The following is a 16,320-nucleotide window of genomic DNA, read 5'->3' as shown; positions in this document are numbered from 1 at the left end:
CCTGGCCAGGCGCTCCTCCGATGTCTTCTTCTTGGTTCTATTATTTTTTTTGTTCTTTTCGCTGCTTGATTTCCCTATTCGGAGGATATCGTGTTATTGCGTCTCCTCGTATCTTCCTCAATTCATGCAGAGCAGACCGGTGACAAGGTTCTCTCGGGAGGTTTTTTCAGGTGTTCCGGTTCTCGGGGTACAGTAACACGATAGGACCCCGGTTCCTCCCTCGTGTTACGTCACGGTGCCTTTAATTATATAAAATGCATAATGACATCGTTACGTGTAGATAATCGTAGGGCGAACTATGCGGAACCAGTTGGTGGTCGTGGAACAGTTTATTACCCCTGAGTCTCGTTAAGAGTGAATCGTCGAACCCTTTGAATACCGACCAGCCGGCGGAGACTTCAACGCCTGGTCAGCAGTGTAGTACTATAACTATATGTATAGTTATAGTACTACACTGCAATATCACCTAACCGCGCCACTCTTACGAGTACTTACATATACATAACGCGTAGATTTTTGAAACGATTTTCTTTCTAACTTCATTCATTGAAGTGCATAAAGGGTAAATGTCCCAATTACTTCCAGTGTCCCTATTACTTACTAAAAACGTATAAGGTGTAAAGAATTGTGTACAGAAAAGTTTATAGTTATAAAGTTTATTATAGTATATAATTTTTTACGAAAATGTCATTTTTTATAACTAAATAAGAAGTGATTAACTTCTCAGTATCAACCACAGTTCCATAAGGCTCATATTAAAAAGAAATTTCTTTTTTAATAATTTTATTATCGTTGACCTTGCGATTTTTTGGTAGCAATCGAAAGTTGAAGTTTCTAAGAATGTTCTGTTAAATTTTCCACTAAATATATAATTATTAAAAACCTTGCGTGAGCCACCTTAATTATCAGACCTGGTCCCCTGCTTACTTTTGGTCGGTAGTGTATGTACCTCACGGATTTTTTTCTAACAATCTACACGGTGCCATATACGTTAGACGCGCGCACGATATCGTATTACGCGCACGTTACACTTGCGCGCGCGTGAATTGTAAATTACGGAAGATCGTGTCCGAAGATGACCTAGATATCCAACGGGCTGCAAGAAAGGGCATCGACGTCAAGCTGGTATCCATGGGTTCTTTATGCTCTCCCGTGGCGGGAAATAGAGAACGCGCGAGCAAAGAGAAGAGAGGGAAAAAAAAGGGTTCGAAGCGGTCACCACTTCCTTTGCACGCCAAAATTCCCGCGGTCCCCGGGGACTCGATGAAACCCGTGAGAAAAAAAAAACGTGGAGGACCACCGAATACATCGAATCGTACGGCACGTCCAAGGAAAGTCGAGCGTTTCGTGGAAAACCGACTTGGGCCACGGATCCTACCAAATGATCGGGTTATTTTACGTTTTAATATCAGGTCATTTCGGGTACTGTTATATGTAATAGCCGGTAGAGAGACGGGGATACTTTTAACCTTTAATCATCGGTTCAGCCGCACACTCGAACAGTTTAATTATAGTTGAACCGAACTGGTCTTTAGAAACTAGTAGTCGGAGCGAGATTTTTTGCTTTTCTATATAATAGTTCCACAATTGTGGGCAGCAGACACTAATACCTTCATATCAATTTTATCCATAGCATATTTAACTTGTTGCGTTCAGATTTTGCTATTTTTATTAAAAGTCGGAATTGTATGTAACCGTGTCCGTGTCCTCCGTGTTATAAGCGCATAAACATCCGCAGCCTGCCTTGTATCATCGATCATTTATTCTGGACGATCCAGCTAATGATTCCGAATTTTCATGTGTGTTTCAGGCGTAACGTTCAAGGCGCACAGATTAATCCTCGCAGCATGCAGCAAACATTTCCAAGAGCTCTTCGAAGGAATGCCTCCATCTCCCGCGGGACTGATCGTTATTCTCGATGGGACGAGCGCCCACAATATGGCGTCCCTTCTCGAATTCATGTACCGTGGCGAGGTACACGTGTCCCAGGAATCCCTCAGCTCTTTCCTCAAAGCGGCCGAATGCCTTCAAGTATGCGACATATTTCTTCACATAAATAATTTCCCCGCATATAGCGGTCACGTGTGTTCGGGGTGGAGCCCGCGTACTTTGCATTCTTTGGGGGGTGGAAACACCGATTTTATTTTTGGCCACGATTAATGGTCAGGAGATCCGGTTTTAAACCACCGCCGCGGGAACGGAACGGTGTCGATGTCCGTTTGAAGATCGAGATGTACTCGCTGACGAGCAAACTCGGCTTCCGCTAAGGGAAAAAGTGGCGTAAGGGAACGGTCTCGTAACACTTGGTGTCGAGAGTAACTGATATTTCTGTTAAACTTGCTTTTTGCCCAAGTGTAGAAGTATTTTTTAAACTAATTCTTGAATTAAGTTCTACTTTCAATAATTGCGGATAAGAAGCTTGAATATTAATTGCTGTTTCAACTTGAATTGGAAAACCGTGTACAGTGAGGATTACTTATTGGTATAGCAACAGAAATCAATGACTTTTCTCCAAACGCCATTGCAATTGATCCTGCGTAACACAATCAACCGGTCCAAAGGACCTTAAGAAGTCATCGTCATCATAGAACGCGGACCCTCTTCATTGTTTAACGATCTCTAACCGAAATCTTCGCCTTTCCGTTTGCAGGTAAAGGGTCTGTCCATCGAGCACGAGAAACTGGCGGTGGCGCAGAGGCACGCCGCGGAGACCAATAACTCGTCCACTGACACCGGGGGTGGTGGCGGCGGTGGCGGTGGCAGCGGAGTCAGCGAGAACGGTGGCGGAGTCAGCGGCAGCGTGAACAGTAATGTGGGCGGCGGTAGCGTCGGTGGTAGCGTGGGCGGGAACGGTGGTGTCGGCGGCGGCGGTGTCGGTGAGGTGAGCGACTTGAGCGAAGCGGGTGAAGCAACCATGGTGAGGAACACCATGAAGAGAACCCCCACACCGGCCCCGTCGCCCGCTCCTGCCTATACCGTGCCCAGCCTCTACTCTACCTCTCACTATTACGAAAGCCCGCCGAAAAGGCTGATGAGGTAAGCCCTTTTACCTTACTGTCGCGAAGGACTCGCGTGTCGGTACCACGAACGAAACTCTGGCCACGAGCATATGGGTGACCTTCCGACGACGTTCTAATGCCGATCGAATCAGAGGGGGCCCGCATTCCACGCGGTCCCGTAATTGATTTCGTTGGTCGATTAAGAAACCTCTCGCTTTTCGACAACGGAATCTGTGTCCGTGGTGTGTCCAGAAAGTAATGAGAATCATTTTGTGAGTATTGCTTTTCTGATCAATTTTACAAGTTTGTGTTAAAGTGCGTTGCTCGGAAGAAATCCAGCGAAGGGTAGGCCGATTGGGGTATCCTTCTAAGTCTACCTTCTCTGACATAGACGTAGGATATTGGGCACACGTATTGTCTTTATTGGCTAATGCGATAATATTGATCAATCAGACCATGTGTCTCGCTGGATTTCTTCCGAGCAACGCACTGTATCTGTGTCAAAGTATGATCTTTGGGAACGCACACAACGCTCCCAATGGTTCTGCCATTCGTCGCTGGACACACCACGTATGTACCTTCTGGTGGCGTTTCTTATTAGTTTCCTGTATCAAATATTTCACTCTTTCCGATGGTAAAAATACTTTCGTTCTAAGTCGACCAGTTTTTAATATGATATATAGTAGTCTAAAAATGATATTAAGTTCATATTTTTAAAACAGTGTAAAGTTCATTAAACAGGAAAATCAATGCAAAGTTCACTATTTCTACATATAGAAACTTGTCTGAAATCCATTCAATAGTTCGAAAGTAGCGATTGTTTCTCGCTCAATTCTCACCGAAGCGTTCCCAAGCTACAATGTTTTCGCACCTTTGATTTCCTCTCCTCTAAAGTTTGAAAAGTGTGACTTAATAAACTCTGGCTCCGGGGTCAGGATATCTATAGAAGATTCACCTGTTTAAATTCAATGGAGAAACCACGTTTCGGGGCAAAAGAGAGCCGCCCAATTCTGATCGATCTAGAACGTTCTATTGTTCTCGTCGAACACGACGATTTTTCGATACTGGCTTCTTCTTCTTACTTACGTACCGCGTGTCTTCTTTCGGTGCCGCCGATATTTTTAGATCGCCCAGCGACGTTGATAGTCTCGGAAGGGCGAGCGTGTTACGCGACGGCACCGCTTTCCGGCCCGCATCCGCTCCGCATCCGTTACTCCTGGAAAACCACTTCTATCAGCCGTTCACTCATCCCTCGGAGACACCCGCGCATCCCCACACAGCGCCCCACACACCGACGGAATTGGAACAGGAACTGGAACGTGCGAGGTCCGAGGAGCGTAGCAATTGCGACCTGAAGGAGAGCGTGGCTGAAGGTAATTCTTTGCAATAAAATACCTTTACGGTAAAATAAGTCGTAAAATATATTTCCATCGCCAGTGTAAAAAAGAACAACGCGTCTATTGTACGTGTGGTGTACGTTACATATGACTTATTATTTATTTTTTTTTTTTTTTTTTTGTATTTTCTCGCAGACCTTCGAATAAAGCAAGAACCGGTGGCGCTCACCGATCGGGAGAGGGCAGAGAAATTGGCAGAAAGATTATCGGGCGAGGTTTACACCGGGGGAAGAGGGTTCGACGGCGGCCATTACGGTCAGAATTCGGACCACATGCAGCACGGTGGACAAATGGGCCCGGCTATAGTCCCATTGCCACCGGCTCACCCACCGACTCCTGATCTCAGCCCTGCACCGACCACCCCCGCTATGTGGAACACGAAAATCAACAAGGCTGGCACTGTCACCACTCCTGATGGTGAGTGAAACGATTCATCAGTATTATTTTTCCATTGACTTTAATCATTCTGATATTCGTACAACCTACGGCAGTATTATTAATTATCCTTAGATCACTGAATTATTCTGTAACGTATGTTGCTACTAATGATTCGTGAAGATTACGAGTGAAAGAAAACATGTGATGGTTTAGAAAAATATTTTTTTCTACGGAAATAGAAACCTATGTTATAAGTAGACTGCGGATTTTTATGCAACATAAAAGTTTCTAAAATATTTTATAAAGAGTTCTACTTTGTGCGGGTAAATGTTTTGTAGGCTCAGATGAAAAATTCAACAAACAATATCGCTCCGTTCTCGACTTACGATCTTCGCCGTTTTGAGAAACATAGTTCCAAGAAAAACGGCTTTACAGGTTCGGATACATGTGTACCTGCATTGGTCCCGCCGTCACTTCCTTACACTGTAACTTCCGTAACTTGCGTTTTCACATTTCTCAAGTTTCATAGTTAACGACCCAGAACGGTTTTCTATTCCAGAAATTACACATAAGGGGGATACCTTTTCATCAGCTCCCATTCCATCAAAACCGAGTGTCCATGTCTCATACGTGGTCCGTCCTCGAAAAGTTCGCCTCTTTACCTTTTTTTTTTTCCCTACCTGTCGGGGGCCGATCCTCGCTTGGTCGGCGCTCTAACGCGCGGAAAGAGAGCGTCGACGGTGTGGCGGTTGGGCAAGATTTACAGACGCTGTTCCCCGTTCCGACACCCACCTGGGTACACCACGTTGTGTTTCTGTGCCTTACGACACACGGCCTCTCGCCTTCACGGTGTGAACAAAGTGTACAAAGAGAGGAGGATGCAGGTGGCACACCGGCCCTCCGGTGCAGCCACCGGGGAGAGAACATCTTTTGCTCCGGCGAGCAAATCACCGGGCGTGACGCCACCACGACGCCGTAACCCGTAGGTACCTGGAGGGTGGGGTTTTGCCGGCCAACCCACCTAGACACTGCCCCCACCCACCCCATGCAGGATCGTACGATGTCGCGGGCTACTACGACGACGACGATGCTTTAACCATTTTTAATCGGGTGCTAGATGAGCGGCCAGCCGCGGCGGGGGTAAAGAAAGAAGCGAACCGGCAACTAATGCAAGCACGGTTATCGACATTAACCGTGCTTGCTCGAGCTGAGCCCAACACGGGAAAAGGAGATGCTGAAGAGAAAAAGAGTAACAGGGCGAGGGGGCGCAGAGGTGCGCTGGGACACACAGGGTCAACCGTGTTTGTGTGTGTCCACGGAAGAGGAAAAGACCAAGGAAGCCGAAAGAGAAAGGCTTTTTTTCGTAGGGACGTGTGTGTTTCGCAAGCGATCGCCGGCTTCGCTAGAATTGTCACAGATTGCGTGGAGGGGGCAGCATCAGAGGGGGGGGGCGTGATTTTGGAGACTGTTGGTCCATTCTGTTAAAGTACAGTTATTCTAGCTTTGATTTTGTCGTTAGGAGCAGGCTTAGGTATGTGTGTGTGTTTTTTTTTTTCGTTAGAAGAGATGCTGACCGAAATCATCACGGTCGAGAGACCGGTGTCTTTCCAACGAACGATTCGTCGCGTCTTTGTAACGGGTCATCGAGGAATCATTTCCTCAAATGATTCCTCGATGAGGAAACACTGGGTAATGGACCGAACAATTTCGCGGTTCGTGTGGTTCCGTTGCTTCTTTATTTATGGCTTCTAGCGTAAAAATTTGTTCGACGTTCTGGTAGGAAGGGGTAAGGTTTCTTTCTTTCTTCAAACGCTCGACTGCAGTTACGTCACTCTTCGTTTCATTCGTTTGGGGAGCGCAGTAGACGACTTTCTCTTGCGTGGCGTTTTGGGGGCAGGGGGAACACGCGTCCTTCTTTCGTGTTTTGTCGGCTTTCTCAGGACCGCCGCCTGATTCCCGTCCCTGTTCGAATCCGCCGTTAGAAACTGGGAAACCGAAGTTTGGAATTCAGTTACCATCGTTTTACGTGATCGTCTTTGCTTCGTCGCGTTATTTCGTCGCATGAATATTGATCGCCGGAGATAAAGAATAAGAGATGACGCGGTTTCGGAGTTTTTTCAGACGTGATGTTGGTCGCAACGCACGGCGAAATTGAAATAAATTAGGTGTCTCGGGCGGAGGTTTCTCTTGAAAATAGGCAAGAATTTCAACGTTTCTATTTCGTGGACACTGGGCCACATCAGCCACAGATCGAGGTAATTTAATCGAGTCTATTTCTACGACAATTGCCATTACAAGAAGCTTTTTCTGAATGCCACAAAATAGTTGCGAGTCATAGCCGTTGTTCCAAGACCAGACACGCCACCGATATTGAATTATATATCGAAAAATCGGTCGGAGAAGTTGCATTCGCGTGGCGGTGCACCACGTGGCCATGTCTCGTTCTCTTCCTCCCTCTCGTCCACTTATCCAGGACTCGAGCCAGGCTGCAATTTCGCGCACGTGCCTCGTAAAAGTTTCAGGCCCAAGTCGTGCACGCTGGAAACTACCACAGGGAGGTAGGCTGACTCTTCTTAAACATTAATTCGTCATCGTTTCGGACTATTAATTCCGCATGCAGGATCGTCTGCACGTCGCGATCGAACGCTTTCGTGTTCCCAGAATGTTCGACGTTGGAACAGCCACGAAATCGACTCGTCTTTGGTACACTTTCGTGCCCCGACGAGCTCTCAAAGAGACACGAGAATCCGTCGTTCTAGTTGTTTGTCTGACCGCAAGCGCCATGTTCTACTTCGTTACAACGCTAGGATCGAAATGACTAGTTCGGAAACTCTTATGAAAACGTCATAACAGCGTATTTTCTGAGATTCTTTGCAACTTTTACTGCAATACACACTGCGTGGCATAATTATAAAATCACCCGAAAATTTCCAATTTTTATTGTATTATGGTTAAAATAAAAACGAACCACTATTTTTTCTAGGGAATATAATCTATCCTTTTCTGGAGAAACATTATTTCTTATCATGATTTCAGACACGACACACTGGGTTCGGTTTTATTTAAACAATAATACAATAAGAATTGAAAATTTTAGGGTGGTTTTATAGTTACGCCATGCAGTGTATAATTCAAGATGTTCGTTCGTTAATCGATTTGCGTGTTTTCAACAAGCAGTCCCCGTATACCAATGTGACAGAAATAGATCTATACGTATAGATAGAATAGATATACACTATGTTATAGAATATAATCGAAATCAAGTCTAACTTCTGGGCTGCAGATTTTATACATTTCTATGGTTAAAATTATCTAGAACCCATTATGTAAATTGTTTGGCGAACCTCAGAAACCCCTTAATCAAACGAATGATCATTCAGTTCCACTTTCTATCGATTAATCCTATAAAAACCTGTTCTTACGTAAACATCCACTGTCTAGAAACGATTAAACGTCATTTTTGTGTCCAATGTCGATTCACAAAAATGCACAAGAGTACAACGAAATAGTCTGCGCACCGACAGTTCGACTAATTACGTTGCTCATCATTCTTTCGTCATCCTTGGGTTATTTGCACGTTCCATAATCGTAAAATCTGTCTGGAATGTTGAAAACACTCTGTTCAGTGATCCTTGACATCGTTCGTGATCTTTCGGAGCTTCCACTAAACGGATTTGATAAAACATCGAGTGTTCAAAGATTCCCAGGGATTCGTATGGAACAGCTTTCTTTTTCGAATCGACGCGTTTCGGGGCTCGCTCGAAGCATCCGCGGATCACGCGCGAATCAGGAAGGTCCAAGAATACCTAACGCCACTCGATTTAGGTCACGGGTTCTTAGAAACGATTAGTTCCTCTCGGTTCTCGCAACGCGCTCGCGCGCAGCCCACGAAACCGGGTTTAACCTTCCGCCGGCTGGAAATCATTGCACAATGCAGTAACCAGCGGTTGTAGTCCTTGCCTGGCACATGATATCTTGACCAGCAAACCTTAAAACTCTTCCTTTCCCTCCCCCCGGGTCTGCGCAAGTGATCGAGCAAACGATCGAGAACCGAAGAATTTTTTCGTTGAACGAAACCTTAATTCTAGGACTACCGAAACAGCCGAAGCAGTATCTAAGGGTGTCGTACTGAGCTTCAAACAGTTAATGATATTAAATAATTGTTCGACAAATGTCGATTCATTCATAAAGAAGTACTATCATATTATAAAAATTGAAACTTCCACGTTTAAATAATTAAAAATGACGAAATACTTTTTTTATTTTTTATTTTTCATCTCTGCCTGAAAGTAATGCCAAACGAACGAACCAGCGAGATCGTCGAATGCTCCGAGCCCCTTGCCTACTTGCTCACCGAGGAGTAACATGGAATTCCCCGTGGTTATTTAAGTTGCTGCCATGGGAGAATGGTAAACTAGGCCCCCGTTGATATCGTAACGGTCACTTGATCGCGGACGAATTAAGAGCCCCGATAATCTACAATGTTTGGCTCTCGGAGCAGCGACGTTTTCCGAAAAACGCTGCGAAGAAATATATATATCGGTCGCGCTTCCTCTTCGCGATAAGAAACACACTCTCACACACAGAAACACAGGCATGCATACACACACTCGAAGAAATCTCGGGAGTGAGTTATGGGTATAGACGGGTTGGATGTTTTTTCAAGAGAGGATGCGAAAGGCTGGTTCCCCCGATGTGTGTCACGGCCAAACCGGCGGGACCGGCGTGTTTTAGAAACTGTTAGAAAAGTCCGGTTGACGCTCGTTCCCGCGGCTGCAAATTATCGTCGGACGAGAAAAGATTTGTTTAACGCGCGCGGCGCCCACTTTCATAACTTCCCAGTAAATTTTACGGGAGAATCCAGGAATATTATCTAGGGAACTTTAACTCGATTTTTGACAAATTAAATGTTGATTTTTTTTCATTTGGTCGTAACAATTATGAAGTTTCAATGTAATATTAAGTTCTTTAAGCCTTGTTCGTCCTTTGTGTCAATTTGACAAGCTTTTTTTTTAATTGATTCTTATTGAACTGAGAGTCCGTGGCTATTATTTTAAAGAATTTGCAAATTGTAACTATTTATTTTTGAATTAATAGTTTGAAGAGAATGAGAGCTAATGTTCTAATTCTTGTATTTAATCTACGACTTGCGAAATGCGAAGGAAGCAAAGGTAACGTCGTTAGCTACGAATGAACGCATTGAGTTCGGCGGAGGTAGGGCGGAAATCCGACGTGACAACCATCCCCAGGATTTGTATTGATCGACAGAAGGTCGGTAGTGTACAGGAGAATCACACTAACCGGAATTAGAGACGTGTCCAGTGGAGTCGAAGTTACTTCGAAATAATATAATTGCTTCGTACGCTGCACGGAATCACTTCCTGTTATCCCGGAAACGATTGCACAAGCGAAAATATAAAACCGTTCATCCGACAGTAAAACTTTTCTCGCCAAAAATAACATAAAACCATTTTATTTAATAACATTCTTATAAAAATTTTGTGATTCTGTTCAAGAATACGTAGCTCACAAATACAGGTAAATCTTTTATACATCGTTTTTTTTTTTTAACTAGAAAGCAACTGCCAATTTTATGATCATTCTTACACGGGAAATTTTCCGTGTGAAATTATAAAAATTGCAGAACGGAAATTGCAACGACAGCGTAATAGTAGTACACTCAGCACATTTGTGGTTTTAAATTTACATACAACTTGCAAAGTATACAATAGGTTTTTCGGATAAAATTTCAATTAATACAAACTACCTCGATATCTTTCGTTCTGGCGTGCAGTATAGATAAAAAATTAATACATCGATATTACAATATTAATACAATCTTAACACACAAACAATTTCAATACAATGCTATCTAAATGTATACATATGTCGTTAAGTGTTTAAACCAATACCGTGCAAAAAAAAAAAAATGGCCAGACAAGCCTAATGTACATTTGCAACGACTGCACGTGCTTATCCGTCGCAGGAAGTCTGTACAACCGGGCCGCTAAGAATGGCGGATGGTTAATCATTCGATTGGTCAGCGATAACGCATAATCTCTCGGCCGCCTTATATCTGCACAACGATCGCGGCAACCAGTGGATTTCTTGTTTTTTTCCTTATTCGCACGCGTGGCCAGAACTGCACGTACATATCATGCCCACGCACACACACAGGCCCACCAACCGTTAAACCGTTAGGACCGTTGATAGGAAGGCCTTAGTGGGTCTCGATCGTCGACGAAAATTCGGGTCACGGAAAGTATTTCGTGATAACACCGTCAGAGGGAACGAACCAGGCTGATAAACGTGGTATAATCCGACCGAGGCAACGGTGAACTCACGAGTTCTTTCGAGATTGTGAACTGCCTTGCAACCCCTTCGCTTTAGAAAAGGTCAGAATTGGGACTGAATCCAAGAACTGAAAAAAAAAAAAGTGTAGAATATCAGCCATATTTTGAAGAAGCAATTCTCAGGGCGGTAGAGAAAAGTATTGTACAGATTTAGTCAATTCGATAGGGTTGTTTCTCGGTTCCTGACGGAGGAATAGAAAGAAGAAATGGAACGAACAGCGAGGGGCAAGAAGAGGAAACACTTTATTTCAAGGTGCAATTAATTACCTGAGTGGGTTCTTTTAGTAAATTTTTCCGATCAGTGGAATCACCATTTTGAACCGGAAGTGGTGTCTCAGGGATATTTCGTTCTTGGTGGTAGGTTCAAGATTCTTCATGCATATTTGGAAATTATGCAATTTTAATTAAAACTAGCTATTAGTTATCGGTTAAGTGTAAATTAGTCAGTTTATGGCTCGGAAGTATCTTGAACCATCTAATTGGATACATATTGAAATTAATTAGTCTAGAGAAATATTCACTGTTTATTCTGTCATCTAAACGTCCGTTGTACTTATGACGGAATAGACTCTGAGGTCTGCATGATCTTTTTCAAGGTAATCTAATATCGAATGTAAAGGTTGTATCGACCAATTTAGACGGCCTTCGAGCATTGCCAACGAGGAATTATTGGCTTCAATAATCATCTTTGGGGCACGATCAGTGTCTATTTAAGGCCATCTAGGTGCTCCCGAATGCTATCCGGCTAAATTGGTAACTCGAATCGCATCATCGTTAGTGGATCCCCCGGACACCGATCAATATTCATCCTCGCTGATTAAAATCAAACAAACCCAGCCAACAAGCTTATTAAAGTTCTTCTTCGTCTTTTGATCTTCTAACCTGTCAAACTTTAACATAATTTCCATCGATCGTGTGCCTGAAAACAAATGAGAGATTTAGATTAAGCTCCCTTCCAGGTCTCTTATCACGTACCTACACGTGAAATTATTCATATTACCGGGCCGTCCGCGTTGGTTTTCGTCAGAGGAACAATTTTCATTTTTATTATTCGAAGAGTGAGACCGCGAGAATCGACTATCGTACAAAACAACCGGAATATATCTCACCGACCCCTTCTACGAGCTTTATTACTATGCTTCTCGCTCCGACAAGTACGAATAAAACAACGGACTGGTCGTGCTAGCTACCCTCCTACGCACAATGCGTAACCCTATCTTCGTCGGAAAGATCCCTCAACCCTCCAATTCCCGCCCTTCCTCCTGCGTACGGGCCTCTTCGTCCTCCCTCTTCCTGTATCTATCTCTTTTACGCGGGATCCCTCCCAGGGCCACGACTTCCTACGCCGTCGATCAAAAACCTCCTGTAATATTCCCTGTCAACTTGTACCAGCGTAGAAATATCGGAGCTTAAAACGATTCTACTTCTCTAGATTGCACCAGTGCGCTGGCTGTCGCGGTGTCCGTTAAAATGGCCGACTGCTAGCTGCCATATAGACGTCGTCGGGAGATATTTCCATCGGTTTTTCTTGGTGATAATAGACGATCGTTTCAGTATTCGGTTTAGTGAGAATAATATGAAGGATTCGAATTATTCGAATACCAGTAGGATTCGAATTTGATATTCGAATCATTGGAACATTCGAATATTTCGAAATATTCGAAGTATTCAAAGTATCCGAATTATTCGAAGTACTTGAGGTATCTTAGATATTCGGATTATTCGAAGTATCTTAAATATTTGGATTATTCGGAGTATTCGGACATTCGACGTGATCGAATTTTGGATTGTACCGTATAGGAATCTGGACTTAATATATTTTTTCACATTTTAGTGTGAAATTCTCCTCACATTGGCCTTTGTACTTATTTCTTTTTCAAACGTTTAATCCGAATCTACGTCAGAAAATTTCTGTTATTCAAGTACTTCGTAAGTGCTATTCGAATTATTCGAATACTCCGTACTATTCTAATTATTCGAATACTCCATACTATTCGAATTATTTGAATTCTTCGAATAAATTGTTCGTATTTGAAATTATTTGAATAGTTCGAAAATCCGAATAGTTCGAATATCGGAATAATACTTATAGTTCTACTGAAAATCAAAACGAGCACGTGTCCGCGATGGCATTGCGCGACGTTCAACACGCGGCCGCGAGATAGCGACAGCTGCTCTCTATATTTTTGTGTGTGTGTGTGTGGGGGGGGGGTGAGATACAAGGTGGAATTGGACGACAGCCAGGCGTGGGTGCAAATTTACTGCAGCACCCGCGGTTCCGCAATGTCGGTCTAACTCAACTGTATCTCATGGGACTGGTGTGGCGGTATGATGAGAGGGGAGGGAGACAGTACGCACGATCCGCTCGAGAATTATCTGGTTACCGAAACGCCGTTTTTCTACACGAATACGATTGCAACTCCTGGTGCTCGAACTCGATCACGGGGGTTTTGGTTAGGATCACAGAAATAATTCGAATACCGTTAATTATTGGTAGAAAGACGAGACCAGGTTGATTACGATTTTTCTCTTCTAGGTGATACTTTCTATTGGCTATTTAAACGGAAAACGTGTGAATTCGTTGGAGCTACTTTTGCTACCTGATGATATGTTGACGTTTATTTACAATTTTTCAGTTTGTACTGCATAATTTATGACAGTGTTTGTTGTTTATTCTATGATACAATCAGCCCTTTTTTTCTGATTTACTTTAAATTCAGAATGAAATTTTAGTGGCTTTCGGTAACCTCTGGTGTACTTTCGGTAATTAACAAACTTCGTTACAAAGAAAAAAAAAAGGAATAAATAAATTAATTTTGCTGTTTATTGAAAATGTTATGGGTCAGAGTGGACCCAGGCGCGGTTAGACCATAGGTGGCCGCTTGCAAAAAATGGCCTGTGGGGTATCGTAGATGGAACATATTCGAATTCTAGTTCGTGGTGTAGTGCACTGGGTGTTTTTCCGGTACAGTTGGTTTCTCTGGGGGCGCCGTATTTCGTAGAGCCGAGCCTACCGCGGGCGGCACGCACCAATCAATAAACGAATGCGTGCGCGTGCACGGACGGCCGTGGTGCGCGCTTGTATGTATGTGCAAAGGCCGAGAGCCGCGTTCTCCGACTGTGTGTGAGTGCACGTGCCGCCAAAAGTTCGTGAACGCGCAAGGTTTGCGTGCTTCCCGCCCGTTTGTGTGCGATGGGGCGCGCAACTATGTGGAGGAGAGGGCCAAGAGAGCGTACCACACACGTATATGCGCGCGTATCGTAGACGCGCGAGCGCGTGGAACGACGAGGAGAGTCTTTGACGACTCCGTGCCTCGCACCAAAACCCATATTTCTTTTTCTCTCCTCCGTGCTCTTCTATTTTTTGTTCTCTCTCGAGGTTTTTCAAAGGCCGATTCACCTTGCGGAATATTTCCGTTGCAACGGGGAGGATCGTTCCGGAAATTGAATAATGGAGTACAAGTTACTGCCACCTACCGAATTACTGTCATCCTAGACTGTTTAGTTAAAATTACAAATAAACGTTGTGAAGTTATACGTAAAGGCAATTCTGCATGCAATTAAACCTGTAATTCATACGATAGAAAGAGCAGCACTTAATTTCCTTTTTTCATTAATTATTGTAAAATGATTGGAAGTTTTTAGGAATTGGAAGAATAAGAGCGATGACTTCTTTCCTAGCGAAAGGGAAAACAGGGTATAACGAAAGTAGGGGTTAGAATTTAGAAAAAGCAACATTTTCGAGAAAATGACACTACGATCACGTCGAGAAAACGTATTTCTTGTTCTTTCTGCAATGGAAATTGTTCACGCTTGATTCTTTAAGCTTTCGGTCGCAAGTTCTACCTGATTTGTAATAATCTTCGATCGTGGAATTTTGTAATTTGATGCGTGAGGGATTCCTATGAGCGGGTGGTCTGAATTGTTCGAGGAATGTTAGGACGGATCGTACTATGGCCGATGGAAGACAGATAATGGTTACAATGTTTTGCAGCCGACTTGGTCACTAATTTATCAGGGAGATGCTTATCTCGAGTACCGCTGCGTGCACGAAATACACTACTGCTCAAAAGTCTCGGTTCCGTATACGAGACACAATGTGGAATCTCTTTTTCGGATTAATTCCAACGTAGAAACAAATCGTGCAAGAGAGTTAACGGAAGGAACTCTGGAAGATTCGTTTTTCGAATAAAATCGTGCCAAGAGAACACGTAAAATCTGAGTAATCGATCAATTCAGCCGTCGAAGACATCGACTTGATAGATCATTTGGCCTAACACAAACTCATAAAATAGACTTAAAAATGGACACAAAACTGTACTTGACGTTACAGTTAATGCGACCACACCAAACAAACCATAAATAAATAAATAATATAAATAAAGCGGTGCTATTAGTGACACTGACATTAATTTGGACATTTACCCTACACATATTATCAAGTACCATACCAAAACGTCGTTGCAGCTCCAGGAACAGTAGAAACAGATTTCACTAATCAGATATATTTTTCGCTTGCGTCAAAGATCGACGCGCATTACAACCAGCTCTGACACCATCCAGATAACAGTTCGCACACGTGCCTGCATTATCTCGCGAAAATGAAACGCACACACATACCGTGATACATATATATCTAGGTCACACACGGTACGTGTCCCTAATAAGAAATAGATAGAAATCACAGGAACGTCAGAGACAAACATTAATTTAAGATAATGAAGTGAACCTCTATGCTAGTCTGGGAATATCTTATTGCCCCCCCCCCCTTTGCCTCCTGCGTATTAATAGCCATAGAGGAAAAGGAAGAAGCGGGGAGCATTATCGGCCGATGCTAGGTAAACACGAATGGGAACTTGAACTCGACCTTGTTTCAGCGACTTCCTAGCCCCCAGGACTCGCGAAACCGCCCCCCCCCCTCCCCGTTCGATTACGGTGTTTCTGTTTCAGCACGTGTATTCCGCCTTCGTCGAGATCGTCGATCCCCCATAAATAATTCAACGCGTGGCGGCGACGGCGGCTAAGAACGCGACTTCTTCGTGGTCGCTGAAATCGAAAGTGACACGAGTGGCAGAGAAATCGCCGCGTGTGTCGTGGATACCAGCGAGTAAACTCGGCTTCCATTAAGGGAAAAGGTGACATAGGGGAAGGGCCTTCTATCGCTTGGTATCGGCAATTACTGAAATTTATGCC

General features: G+C 43.8%; 1 protein-coding gene across 1 annotated transcript in view; it reads left to right on the top strand.

Annotated features, from left to right (window-relative positions):
• LOC107187511 (protein abrupt) overlaps positions 1-16,320 on the top strand; it is a 53,419-nt gene that overhangs the window by 33,133 nt on the left and 3,966 nt on the right. The window contains exons 3-6 of the mRNA XM_015575629.1: positions 1,811-2,031; positions 2,651-3,036; positions 4,125-4,372; positions 4,532-4,813. Of these exons, the coding sequence (XP_015431115.1) occupies positions 1,811-2,031; positions 2,651-3,036; positions 4,125-4,372; positions 4,532-4,813 (1,137 nt within the window). The remainder of the gene's footprint in view (positions 1-1,810; positions 2,032-2,650; positions 3,037-4,124; positions 4,373-4,531; positions 4,814-16,320) is intronic.

This window comes from Dufourea novaeangliae, unplaced genomic scaffold (genome assembly GCF_001272555.1).
Source record: "Dufourea novaeangliae isolate 0120121106 unplaced genomic scaffold, ASM127255v1 scaffold89, whole genome shotgun sequence".
Lineage (NCBI taxonomy): Eukaryota > Metazoa > Arthropoda > Insecta > Hymenoptera > Halictidae > Dufourea > Dufourea novaeangliae.
This window is presented reverse-complemented; position numbering and strand designations above follow the sequence as displayed.